Source organism: Arachis duranensis, chromosome 4 (genome assembly GCF_000817695.3).
Source record: "Arachis duranensis cultivar V14167 chromosome 4, aradu.V14167.gnm2.J7QH, whole genome shotgun sequence".
In the NCBI taxonomy this organism is placed as follows: Eukaryota; Viridiplantae; Streptophyta; class Magnoliopsida; order Fabales; family Fabaceae; genus Arachis; species Arachis duranensis.
Window position 1 is genome coordinate 46,770,397 of NC_029775.3, and position 14,256 is coordinate 46,784,652.

The window sequence follows — 14,256 nt, forward strand, 5'->3', positions numbered from 1 at the left end:
CCACAAATAGTACTTTGCATCATGCATGAGTTTTTGAGCTTGCTGCCTATTGTACTCTTCAGGAATGAATCTTATAGATTTGTAATTTTCAATGTCTGTAAGCCATGGTGTTGTCTGAATAGCAAAGAGTTGCTCATCTGAAAAGGTTTCAGATATGTCAGTGGAGGGAAAAAATCCCCTACTACTAGTTCAATCCGAGATAAGTGGTCAGCCACTTGATTTTTTGTCCCATTTCTGTCTCTAATTTCTATGTCAAACTCTTGCAGGAGTAACACCCATCTTATAAGTCTGGGCTTAGAATCCTGCTTGGTGAGGAGATATTTTAGAGCAGCATGGTCAGTATAGATAACTACTTTAGATCCTACTAAATAGCATCTGAACTTGTCAATGGCATAAACCAATGCAAGTAATTCCTTTTCTATGGTGATATAGTTCTTCTGTGCGTCATTTAGAACACGATTGACATAATAAATAACATACAAAAGCTTGTCATGCTTCTGCCCGAGAGCTGCGCCAATGGCATGGTCACTGGCGTCACACATCAACTCAAATGGTAAGTCCCAGTTGGGTGCAGAGATTACAAGCGTAGTGATAAGCTTAGCTTTTGGAGTCTCAAAGGCCTGCAGACACTCTTGGTCAAAGACAAATGGAGTGTCAGTGGTGAGTAAGTTGCACAGGGGTTTTGAGATTTTAGAAAAATCCTTTATAAACCTCCTGAAGAATCCTGCATGTCCCAGGAAACTTCTGATTCCTTTGACATTAGTGGGTGGTGGTAATTGTTTAATCACCTCCACCTTAACTTGATTAATGACTTGCATCATCTGCCTCTTTTTCTTATCTAAAAGGACCATAGAACTAGCAAATTCTGATTCAATTGATGCAATTACATGAACTAAACGATGAATTTTATGGTACATTTCTTTGAAAGGGATCTTGATTGATTTTCAGGTGAAATTAGCAACAAAAGAGGAAGGAAGCAACAAAGAGGAGCTGGGCGTGTGTACTGGGTGTGCCACTTGGTGCAAATGCTAATAAATTGACTGGGCGTGGCACGCCAGCTATTGGGCGTGGCACACCATCTATCAAGTCCAGATAGCAAAGTGAAGGAGCTTTTATGGGCATGGCACGCTAGCTATAAGGTGTGGCACGCCTGTTATCTTTTCCAGAGGAGAGCCCATGATGAATTACAATGGGCGTGGCACGACAAGGCCAGGCATGGCATGCTAGTTATCAATTCCAGAAAGAGTTCATGAAGCTTACAATGGGTGAGGCACACCAAGGCCAGGCATGGCACGCCAAGGAGATGAACCACAATGGGCGTGGCATGCCAAGGCCAGGCATGGCACACCATTTATCTTTACCAGAGAAGGGACTCCAAGCTTTACTATGGGCATGGCACGCCAAGGCCAGGCGTGGCACACCAACTACAAATTCCAGAGAAGGATCCTTGAAGACCTACAAAGGGCGTGGCACGCCAAGCTGGGCGTGGCACACCAACCCTATGGCGTGCTACGCCAGTACAACTGAGCAGAGAATAATGGAGGAAGCACCATTATGAGTGTGCCACTTGGTGCTAGAGGCGTGGCACACCAAGCTCATAAGCCCTTAACACCACTATGGGTGTGCCACTCGAGTCTGAGCGTGGCACGCCAGTTCATTTGACCAGAGAGGGTAAGTAAAGCTCCAACAAGGGCGTGGCACGCCAGATCAAAGATGTGGCATACTAGCACAAGCCTCCAGAGAATAAGAGACAAGGCTTCCTCGAAAGCATGCCACATCAGACTTTGGGCGTGGCACGCCAAGGCAAAATGTCAATGGGTGTGCCACTTGATCCTTGGGGTGTGGCATGCCAACCTTGCTCGCACAATGTGAGTGCCACATAAATCCTGGGCGTGCCACGGCAGTTCATTGGACCAGAGGGGGATACTCATGCTTTATCAAGGGCGTGGCACGCCAGAACTGGGTGTGGCACGCCAGTTCATTTGACTAGAGAAGAGAGATGAAGAGTTCAATTTAATTAGTTTTTTTTTTAATTTTCAATTATAATTTTTTTCCTTTTTGTAATTTTTATTTCTAGTAATAGGAGTAGTATAAATACCCCTTGAGAGTACTGAAAAGGGGGTTGGCTAGTATAAAGAATTAGTTTAGTTTTACTTCACTTTATCTTCTCCCATCTCTTGTACTTTTCTCTAAGCTATGAGTAGCTGAACTCCCTCTCATTGGGAGAGGGAGCTCTGTTGTACTTGCTGAATTAATGATAGTGAATTTCTTTTTTTCATCTCTCTTTGATTTACTAAAAGGAATTTTGTTATTCATGCTTAGTGTTTAATTATCCTTGAAAAGAGATTGAATGCAAATTGGGTTTCATCGGAACCTTGCAAAAGGAAACATAAAACTATGCTTGAAATCCTTTCTCACACTTGAGTAGATCTGGGCTTTGGGATTGGATATGGTGACATGAAATCCACCCACTATTTAGATCTATGAGGATGTGTGGTATAATCAGGGACCAAGCTTATCTCTCTTCATGAGTAATTAGACCAAGGAATTGGCTGATTATCAAGATTTGAGAGATTGAATTACCAAGGAATTTAGATTCAATCATTCATGATTGCCAAGAGGTCAATGAGTTGCATGATTAAAGAAGAGATGATCTAGATTTGATCCAAAGAGAGCAACATCTCCTGATCCCAATGACTTTCTCCTATTCTTATCATCCATATTCTTTATAGCTTTCTTTAATTTCTACTATTACCCACTTCCCATTTACAATTCAGTCATTTATGATTCTGCACTTTACTTTTGTGCTCTTTACATTCTTGCACTTTATTGCTTTTCCTTTATCTTTAAGTCATTTACCATTCTGCTATTTTGAATTTTACACTCAACAATTCCTATTGATTAGCTTGACTAATTCACCCATTAACTAAAGTTGCTCAATCAATCAATCTCTGTGGGATTCGATCTCACTCTACTATGAGTTATTACTTGACGACAATTTAGTATACTTGCCAAGGACGGATTCATTATAATCATTATAGTGAAATCTCAGTCATCAAGTTTATGGCGCCGTTGTTGAGGATTAATTTCGAATCGAAATGATTAAGTTGATGGGTATTTAGATTAAGCATTTTTCTTTGCTTTGTTAATTTCTTTAATTTCAGTCCTTATTTTCTTTTATTCTTTTTGCACTTGAATTTGTAGTTATCCATTGTGTATATATGCACACTAACTGTTTGATGCTTTGCATCAACCAAATTTGACTTACCCACCTTTCTTCCAAAGAGGCTGATAATCATTGTTTCAGATTTTGTTTTGTGTTGTGTATGACAGGGAGGAGAGGAGCTATAGCTTCCTATGATTCTGAACCTGAAAGAACATTTCTAAGATTGAAAAGAGAGGCAGTGGCCAGAGGTAAAATAGTAGTTGGTGAAGAAGAAGAATAAGAGAATCTAATTCAAAATATTGAAGGTGAAGCACACAATCATCAAGATGAAGTAGTGGGCAACCATGCTCCCCCACAAGAAAGGAGAGTGCTAGGCTCTTATATCAATCCCAATCCTGGGAATTGTGGGAGAAGCATCTTGAAACCCACCATACATGCCAACAATTTTGAGCTCAAACCACAGCTAATCACTCTTGCTTAGAATAACTGTTCATTCGGAGGAAATGCTCAAAAAGATCCAAATCAACATCTACCACATTCTTGAGAATCTGTGACACAGTGAAGGCTAATTGTGTTCACCCTGACACCTATAAACTGCTTTTGTTCCCCTTTTATCTCAGGGATAAAGCATCTAAGTGGCTGGAATCCTTTCCAAAGGAGAGTTTAACAACTTGGGAAGAAGTTGTGAATAAGTTTTTGGCAAAATTTTACCTTCCTATAGAGTTAACAAGTTGAGGACTGAGGTACAAACATTTAGACAACAAGATGGGGAGACTCTCTATGAAGCTTGGGAGAGATATAAAGAGCTAACAAGAAAATGCCCTCTGGACATGTTCAATGAGTGGGTACAGCTGCATATTTTCTATGAAGGATTGTCTCAAGAGTCAAAGAAGGCTCTAGATCACTCTTTAGGAGGTTCTCTCAATAACAAGAAGACAATTGAAGAGGTCATAGACATCATAGAAACTGTGGCGAATAATGAGTATTTCTATGCCTCCGATAGGAACCCAAGAAGGGGAGTAATAGAGTTGAACCACATGGATGCTCTGCTGGCTTAAAACAAGGTGATCACAGCCTAATTAGCAGCTCTAATCAAACAAATGGAGAAGAATCAAGTCTCAGTAATCAACATTCAAGAAGCTATGCAAGAAGAAGATAACATAGAAGTTGAATGTGAATGGGAGCAAGCCAACTATGTGAACAATTCATCTAGATAACTATATGACCCTAATGCCAAAACATACAACCTAGGTTGGAAGAACCACCCAAATTTTGGGTGGAAAAACCAACAAAACCACACCTAAGACCACAAGCCATACCATTCCAATTAGTACAACAACCCCAACTATCAATCTAACAATCATAGACCCTACGACAACTCACATAATGCCCCTATCACTCCAACCAACAACCACACAGCAACCATTCTCAAAATGTATCATCCCCAATCCCCCAACCATGTGATAACAGTGGCAACTTTGCAAGATTGGAAGCCATGATGGCACAATTAGCAGGAGATATTGCCACTGTTGCAGATAGACAAGTACAAGCTGAAAAAAAGATAGATGCAATCCAAGAGGAGGCCATATCCAACAAAAGGAACCAAGGGGCAGCAATTACAAAGCTAGAAACACAGTTTAGGTACTTATCCAAGCAGATACCAATACCTACAAATACATTCCCTGGCGATACCATGACTAATCCAAGAGGGGAATACAAGGCCATCACACTATGAAGTGGGAAGGTAGTGAAGGAGACATCCTCAAGCTATAACATGCAAGAAGAAGAAGCTGCAAATGACTCAGAAACCAAGAAGGAAGAAGAGACACCTGCTCCAGCCCCACCAAAATAAGTCTTGAATCCCTATGTACCAAAAGCACCCCACCCACAAAGGTTGCGAAAAGATGGGAAGGACAGTCAGTTTTCTAGGTTCTCGGAGATCTTTAAGAGGCTTCAAATCAACATCCCTTTTGCTGAAGCATTAGAGCAAATGCCATTCTATTCCAAGTTCCTAAAAAAGCTCATGATAAAGAAAAGAAAATGGGGAGAAAAGTAAACTGTACTGCTCACAGAAGAATGTAGTGCAATTATACAAAAGAAGCTTTCCCAAAAGATGAAGGATCCTGGGAGCTTTCAAATCCCCTGCATCATAGGGGATATAAACATTGAGAAGGCATTGTGTGTTTTGGGAGCTAGCATCAACCTTATGTCCTTCGCCATGATGAAGAGAATGAGAATTAAAGAAGCCAAACCAACAAGAATGGCACTTCAACTAGCTGATAGGACATTCAAGTTTCTCTATGGAGTGGTAGAAGACTTGTTGGTTAAGGTGGGGGAGTTCATTTTCCCAGCTGATTTTGTGGTGCTTGACATGGAGGAAGAGGCTAATACATCAATCATACTAGGGAGATCATTATTGGCAACAGCTGGGGCTATAATTGATGTACAAAAAGAAGAGTTGGTCCTAAGACTGCATGAAGAAAAGATGGTGTTCAATGTTTTCACTACAATGAGCTATCTGATGAATCCATATTTGATATTAAATTTTGGATTGGTTTGAGTAGATTTCATCATATAAACCTACATTTATTCACCTATATAGCATACCTTTGTGTTTTCTCTCTAAATTGAGCTTAATTGTGAAAACATGCATTTTTGTGCTTAAATTGAGTAATTTAATCCCACTTTTATTCCATTTGATGCCGTGATATATTTGTTGAGTGATTTCAGGTCCTAGAGGCAAGAATGGTTTGGTAGAAGTGGAAGAAAGCATGCAAAAGGGAAAAAACATAAAGAAAACAAAGGAGAGAAGCATTTCAGCCTGTGCCCACGCACAGGGCAGGGTCAAAATCAACACCTGTGCCCACGCACAGGCTATGCCCACACACAGGCTGTGCCCATGCTCAAAGCAGAATGGAAATTAGCACCTGTGCCCACGCATAGGAGGAAAACCAGTAAGTGTGCCCATGCACAACTTCTGTGCGTATGCACATGAGAAAAATCAACATGTGTGCGTACGCACAGACCTGTGCGTATGCACAGGTACCAACGCGTGCCTCCATTAAAAAGTCACGTGGATTCACGTTTTGAGGGCTTTTTGCCCCAGTTTTGAAGGCTTTGGAGCATATTTGAAGGGGGAAGCAACCACACATCATACCATACACTACCATACTTCATAGAATAGTTTTTAGAAGTAATTTTAAGGTAGTTAGCTTAGGTTTTCTCTCAATTTCATTAGGGTTTTAATTAGGTTTTCAATGTAGAATTTTATAGTTCAAGTTTTGCTTTTGGATTTTGCTATCTCAATGTAAGTATTTCTTTAATTTCCTCTTTTATTATACTCTTTGTTCTACACTTTCTTCTATTTTAATGCACTTTATCAATATACACATAGTTTTACAATTTTGGATTTCTAATTGTTAATTTGATATTTGATGATCGTTACATGTTTGTTTGAGTTGCTTTTATTGATTTTGAGCATATGTGGTTTATAGCTTTTATCATTTTTCCAATTTTGCCATGTTTTATGATTATGCCCTCTATGTGTTTGATGAAATGCCAATTTTGATTATGGGGTAATTTCCACCCCTTGACTTAGGAAAAATGAGTTTATGGATTACTAGAGCCATAATGTCCAATATTTAGTGATAATTCTTGGGTTGTTAGTTGTTATACTTTCCACTAACGCTAGATTTTTACCAATTAATTTGGTAAGTTAGCTAGGATTTGTGGATTAATAACAATTATGCTCACTTGACTTATCCTTCGATGTTAAGGGTTGACTTAGTGAGATTAATCCATCATAATTATCATAGTTGTAGTTATGGCAAGGAAGGGATTCCATAACTCATCCCAACTCAAGGTTACATTTTTGTTTTGAACCATTTTTCCATCACGTTATAGCATTACTTGTTTATATTACATACATAGTTCTTTTATTCCTTTATTAGTATATTAATTGCACTTTTGTCTAGTTATTTTATCTCTTTATTTTTATTGCTTCCTTATCATTGAAAACCCTTTTGATCTTCACAACCAATTTTATGCACTTGTTGTTACTAGTTCCTAGAGAGAACGATCCGGGAGTCTAAATACTCTTGGTTAATTTGATTTGAATTGTGACAATATCTTGGATTAAATTTTGATTAGGATCAATTGTTGGTTCGGAGCTATACTTACAACGAAAATCTATTTTGTGAAAAATCTGAAACCACGTTTGGTCTTCGCAAGCAATATCCCAAAGCACCCCTTGGTTTGCCCCGATTGCTAGTTACTTGGCTGCTCACGTTTTCCCCCCACAATTTTCAAAGCATCAAAAAGATAAATTGAGAAGTGATGCTAAGTACTACCTTTGGGATGATCCACATCTTTGGAGGTGTGGAGCTGACCAAGTAATTAGGAAGTGTGTGCCGGCATCCGAGTTTTAGTCTATCCTTCAATTTTTCCATTCATCTGAGAGTGGGGTCATTTCGGCCCACAGAGGACAGCACTGAAGGTGCTAGACTGTGGATTCTGGTGGCCCACTTTGTTTAGGGATGCCAATCAATTTTGCAAATCCTGTCATCAATGCCAGAAATCTAGAAATACCTCACAATGGGATGAGATGCCCCAACAACCGATGATTTTTTGTGAGATTTTTTATGTTTGGGGAATAGATTTCATGGGTCCATTTCCAAATTCCAATGGGTTTGTGTACATTTTGTTAGCCGTGGATTACGTCTCGAAATGGGTGGAAGCAATTCCTACCTGTTGCAACGACGCTAATACCGTTGCTTCATTTTTTGAAAAATAACATTATTTGTAGATTTGGGTCACCACGAGCAATCGTGAGCGACCAAGGAACCCATTTTTGCAACAGAAAAATTGAGGCGTTGATGAAAAAGTACGAGGTTATTCACAAAGTTTTCATATCCTATCACCCCCAGACCAATAGACAAGCAGAAGTATCCAACAGGGAGATTAAGAGAATCTTAGAGAAAGTGGTTAACCCACAAAAGAAGGATTGGAGTTCCAGAATGGGAGATGCGTTATGGGCTTATAGGACCACTTACAAGACCCCAATCGAAATGAGCCCCTTTCGTATTGTTTTTGGGAAGCCTTGCCATCTTCCAGTTGAAATCCAACATAGAGCTTATTGGGCTGTGAAGAATTGTAATCTAGAGTTGAAGGGGGCGGGAATGGAAAGTAAGCTCCAATTGGAGGAATTGGAATGTCTTAGATTAGAAGCATATGAGAATGCTCAGTTCTACAAGGAAAAAGCCAAGACATTCCATGACCAAAATAATAGGAGGAAGAGCTTTAAGATAGGTGATGAGGTGCTCGTGTACAATTCAAGATTGCGATTGATGCTCGAAAAGTTGAGATCTAGGTGGGACGGTCCGTTTAAGGTGGTGGATGTCAAGCCTTATGGAGTAGTGGAAGTGATTCACCTTATCAATGGGATCAAGTTCAAAATCAATGGTCATAGGGTGAAACTCTATCACACTCAAGCAAAGAATGCCAAGGAGTTGGAGGTTTTCCTCCTTGGAGAAGTTCCTAAGTGACCAATAAAGCCATGCAAAGTCCAACTCGGGACTTTAAACCAAAGTGCTTGGTAGGAAACACCGCACCATGGTAACATTGTTCCAACTTTATCTCTTGTTTATAGCTCTTTGATTTAGCTACCTTCCTGTGATATGATGATTAACTTAGTTTTGATTTGGTATTTATTTTAGTTGAATAAGTTGACTTGCTTGTGGATCGTGAATTTTGGCTTGTTTGTATGATTTGGGGTTGGTATGTTGATATGCTAAGGGTAGGTACCTTAGTTTTGAAAAGAAAATTTTTTGAAACAGGGCATCTGTGCGTGTGCACCTTGTTGTGTGTGCGTACACAACTACGTTTTTCACCTCTTATGTGAGCGCACAAGCCTGTGCGTCCGCACACCCCTTGTAGTGCCCTTTGGTTGCAGTGCCAACACAGCCTGTGCGTGGGCGCTGCCCTATTTTTCTTGTCCTGTGTGTGCGCACCGCCTTGTGCGTACGCACGCGTTCCCCTTCTTGCATTGCTTGTACGGCCGCACACCAGTTGACAGTCCTCTGGTGGGAGCATGGGACGGCCTGTGCACGTGAACAACCTTCCCCTATCTTTGCTTCTGTGCGTGCGCATGGACATTTGAGCGCATGCACACATGATTCTCCGCTCAAGAAAGTTCAATTTCACTTAAACAAAAAGAGAGAGTGAAGCTTTCTGTGCGAGCACACACCCCTGTGCGCCCGCACGCCTTAGTGCAACCCCTCTGGTGGGAGCGACCGCACGCTCTGTGCGCTCGCATACCCCTTCTTTCTCTGTCTTGTGTGTACACACCAGCTTGTGCGTACACACACACCCCCTCTGTCTTGCAACCTTTGTGCGCGCACTCCCTGCTGTGCGTCTGCACACTCTAATACATCCTCTCTGGTCACAGCCATCGCACGCTGTGTGCGTTCGCACACCTCTAATTTTGGCTTCCTATGCCTGTGCACAAGCCTCTGTGCGTACGCACACAACTCGTTTTGGGCATTAAAATGGCAATCTGCACTGTTGAGCAGTAGTTTTCTTTTCTCCCCTTTCTTACTGCTGCTGCTTCTCCCCACCTCCGCCCAGCTTTCAAGCGACCCTGCCGCCGGCTGCCGCCGCTGTCAGCCACCGCCGACTCTCTCATTTTCTCTCTGTCTCTCTCTCTCTCTCTCTCTTGCCTCTCTTTTCTTTCTTACCTTCTCTCTTTCCTTTCTCTTTTCTCTCTTCACCACCGGTGAGTTTCTCTCCTCTGGTGCTTTTTTTTGGCGAACCAAATGCCGTGAGTTCGCAGTGGCTATAATAAGTGCCATTGTTCCCTTCCCAATTCTTGTCTTTTTCAACCCTTAATTTTTAGGTTCTTATTTCCTTTTATGTTATTTTTTCAATTGTCTTTATTTTCTTTTCGTGTTTCTTGATGACAAGTCATCATACACCTATTTTTCAAGCTAATTTCACTTGTTTTATTAGTCTTTATGCACTTTCTTGCATCCTAAGTAAGTAATTTGGAGTGAAATTGCATAACTTCTTTAGATCAAGCAACTACCATTAATTTGATGCTAACTCATGAGGTTTAAGCTAAATTTAATTGAATTTTAATTGATTTATAATCCTTGTGAATTTAGTGATACTTTGAGTGGTTGTTTTGGTTGATTGTAGGTGAAGAAAAGAAGAAAAGAGAAAGTGTGGCTTAAGAAAGTGTGGCCCAAGGAGAAAAAGGCGTGGCGCATTAAAGAGGGAGCAAGCATTGCCCTCCACAAGGGCACACTGCCCTCTAGGAGGGCAACATGAGCAAGCAAGCCAAGAGAGGCAATGCTGCCCTGCCTACGACAAGGGCAGAGCACAAAATTGTGCCTTGGATCAAAGAAAAGAAAAACCTTGCCCTGCCCTCCACAAGGGCAGCATCCTGCACACCAAACTCGCACGCCACGCTCGCACCACGGCCGCACGCATCAATTCCTGCCCTGCCCTCCACAAGGGCAGGGCAGCCTCCTGGAAGCAAACTATTTTGGGCTAAAAATTGAATTAAAAATCCAATTTAATTCATTTCTTCACCAAATCAAAAGCCCATCCAAATTCCAAAATCCAAGAATAGAAAGTGTATAAATAGGAGATAGTTTGATGTAATCAGGACCTTTTCCTTTTCTTTTGAACTTTGAATTTTCCTTTGAACCTTTACTTTTATTTTGAGCTTTTGAACTTTCTCTTAGGGACTTCACTGAGATTTCAGAGAATTGGGGAGGAGAATTGATCTCTCTTCTTATAATTAAGTTGAATTTCAATTCCTTTACTGGTTCTTCTTTAATTTCTTGTTAATTGCTTTGTGGGCTTGGATCTGGGAAGGCAATTGAGATCTAGACTTTGCTTTCTAGTCTCTTGAGTCCTGAGATCCCATTTTCCTTTTTGGTTCTTCTGTGAACCTCAGTTGCATGTTAATTTCCATTTCTGTTTGGATTCTAGTTATTCCTAATTCAATTTCTGCTTTATTACTTGTTGCACTTTAAATTCCCTTGCTGAAATTCTGAAATCCCAGTCCTCAATTCCCTTTTCCATTCAAGCAATTTACATTTCTTGCAATTTAAGTTACTACAATTTACATTTCTTGCACTTTAAGTTTCAGTCATTTAATTTCTTGTTCTTTAAGATTCAGCACTTTTATTTTCCTGTCCTTCAATTTACTGCAATTCTCCCCTCTCCCTTTACATTCCAAGCAATTTAGCTTCTGTTAAAGATAAACCACTCAACCAATACTTGATTCGCTTGACTAAATCAACCACTAAACAAAAATTGCTCAATCCTTCAATCCCTGTGGGATCGACCTCACTCATGTGAGTTATTATTACTTGATGCGACCCGGTACACTTGCCGGTGAGTTTTGTGTCGGATCGTTTTCCGCACATTATTTCTTAGATTAAATTTGTTGCTTTCTTTGTTCTTCTTTGTATTGCAAGTGTTGATATTCGATTGTGGGTTGATTATGATTGCATTTAAGCTTAATTGTGATGAGTTTGCACATTGCATACCATATGTTTGATAAAATGCCTCTATGAATATCTTGTTTGATTCATATGACATGGCCATCATATGTGATCAATTGATCTCTTGTTAGGCATATTTTATGAATTGTGCAACTTCAATTATGACATTTGTTGTTAATCAAGTTGGATTTACTAATGCATTTCCTTGTTGGTATGCTTGAAGTTCCAAACAACCGAACGTTTCATGACTTGTGTAGTTTGTTGTTGGGTGATTTTGTTTATAAATGCATTATGTTTGTGGAACTCAAGTTTCGTTGTTCATCTTGAAATTTTGACTAAGTGGTCACTTTACGAATGTTGAATACTAAATGATGTCTTGATCAAATATCTTTTGCCTTTAAATCAAGAACATTGTACATGTGATTACCACTTCTTGAAAATGAACAATTGGTATGTCACTTTGGGTGAATGGTTATTGTTGTCGTACAACTTCTTTCACTAATGAGCTTTTACACCGACAACCTTAATGACCATTCCACTCAAGGAATTCGAATTATTTGGTGCTTGCTTGAAGTTGCTTTGTTGACATTTGCAACTTAAGCACTTAATTGAGAAGCATTGAGCTTTGTTTGGTTAAAGTGTGATTGCCATTGTAACTGGCCTGTGTGTGTTCCAACCGCGCGCACCATTGGAATATTCACACCGTCTTTCTCGTGGATCACACTGTTTTCACGCTTCCAATTAAGAATTTAATTTTCTTAACTTTATTAGTGCTTCCTCATTGATCTTAAGTTGTTGTTGCCCTATGATCCTGAAAATCTTTTGCTTTTATTTTAGGATGTGGAAGAAAGGTAAAGCACCGGTCACCTCACCGGTTGTGCAACCTCCAACTCACCCATCCAGACCTCACTTCCTGGATTGCCCAAGTAGTAAGCCAAATGTTTTGGTTAACCAAAAAGCCGAGTTCTAATAAAAGAAATTTGGGAAAAAGACAATCCATTGGGAGCGGATGCTTAAGGTTATAAACGAATACAAGGCGGTCATCCATGAACAAATTGCCTCGCTTCATTGGGAGTTTCTTGAACAAGATCCAATTGAAGTTAATGAAACCATGGTGTGGGAATTCTATACCAACTACCAATCTCTAGAAGCTATTCTTAAGATCTCCCACATTCCGCCCGAGAAAAATGACTATCTAAGAATCAAAGCGAATGTGTTCAAGGAGAGGATGTCTTTGGTTTCTATTATTGAGAGAATTGGCCGTCCTAGTGCTTCTTGGGAGTTTAGCAAAGGGAGGAAATCTGTTCCCACTAGCATTGCTTACTCTGATTTGAATGCCGAGGCTCGTATTTGGCATCAAATTATGGCGGACTACATCATTCCTATAGTAAATTTGCATTTAAATTGTTAAGTTTAATCAAGAATTAATTATCTTTTAGCCACTATGGATGCTATTTTGAGTCTTATGCAATTCTATTTATTTTAGGCAGCATTCAGCTGGATTTGATGGAGTTTCTGCAGCACAAGAATTAAAGGAGATGACGGCGAGGAGCGACGCGTGCGCGTACCTGACGCGTGCGCGTATCTGACACGTGCGCGTACCTGACGCATGCACGTGATTTGGAGCTTTCCATGGCGACGTGTGCACGTGCTTAACGTGTACGCGTGAAAAGCGAAGTTGCACAGTGACGCGTACGCATACCTGACGCGTACGCGTGACGCAGAATAGACCATCGACGCGTACGCGTGACTGACGCGTACGCGTGACATGCGCCACGTGAAAAAAATGCAGAAAACATTGGTGGCGATTTCTGGGCCCCATTTTGGCACTCAAGTAAGGCGCATTTCTCTGCCAAGTTAGGTGCGGATCCAGTGAAGCCAAGTGGTCTCCACGTTACAAGGCGTGGATTATTTAATTTATTCTGATTCAAATTTGAATTTTAAAAGAGGAAAATATATTATCTTAATTTTAGATATTAGATTTTAAATTAATTAGGATTAGTTATAAAAAGGAGAAACTTTTCTTCTTTAGGAGGATTCTAGGGAATTCTATTAGGGAATTCTATACCAATTTACATTCCGTACTCTACAGTTTACCTGAATCCTTATTTTCTCTCTGAACCATGAGCAACTAAACCTCCACTGTTAAGGTTAGGAGCTCTGTCTATTGTATGGATTGATACTAATATTTTCTATTTTAATTCATGTTTTGATTTATATTTCAAGAATTGTTTTCGTTCTTTATTTTATGAATTTGGGTGGAACGGAAGTATGACCCATGTTCTACTTGAGTTCTTATATAACTTGGAAAAGCTCTTTACTTGAACAACAGCTTGAAAACAATTTCTTCTAAATTTTAATTATTTGGATTTAACGGGATACGTGACATATAATCCTCTTATTTTTGGATAATTAGAATTTTTGGGGCATACAAACTGGAATTTGATCATAACCCTCTAATTGGAATTAATTGACCAAGGAATTGGCAGTTAATGAATTTTAGAGGAGACTAGGAAGGTCTAAGGAATTAGGGTGTAGTCACATATATTTTGCCATGAATTAAATCTTGCATGATTA

At 40.0% G+C, this 14,256-nt stretch overlaps 1 protein-coding gene across 1 annotated transcript; it reads left to right on the forward strand.

Annotated features, from left to right (window-relative positions):
• Window positions 1-8,181: 8,181 nt before the first annotated feature.
• On the forward strand, window positions 8,182-8,709 carry LOC107484219 (uncharacterized). The gene has a single exon (XM_016104839.1). It carries the CDS (start codon window positions 8,182-8,184, stop codon window positions 8,707-8,709), a length of 528 nt encoding a protein of 175 aa, XP_015960325.1.
• The last annotated feature ends 5,547 nt before the right edge of the window (window positions 8,710-14,256 follow it).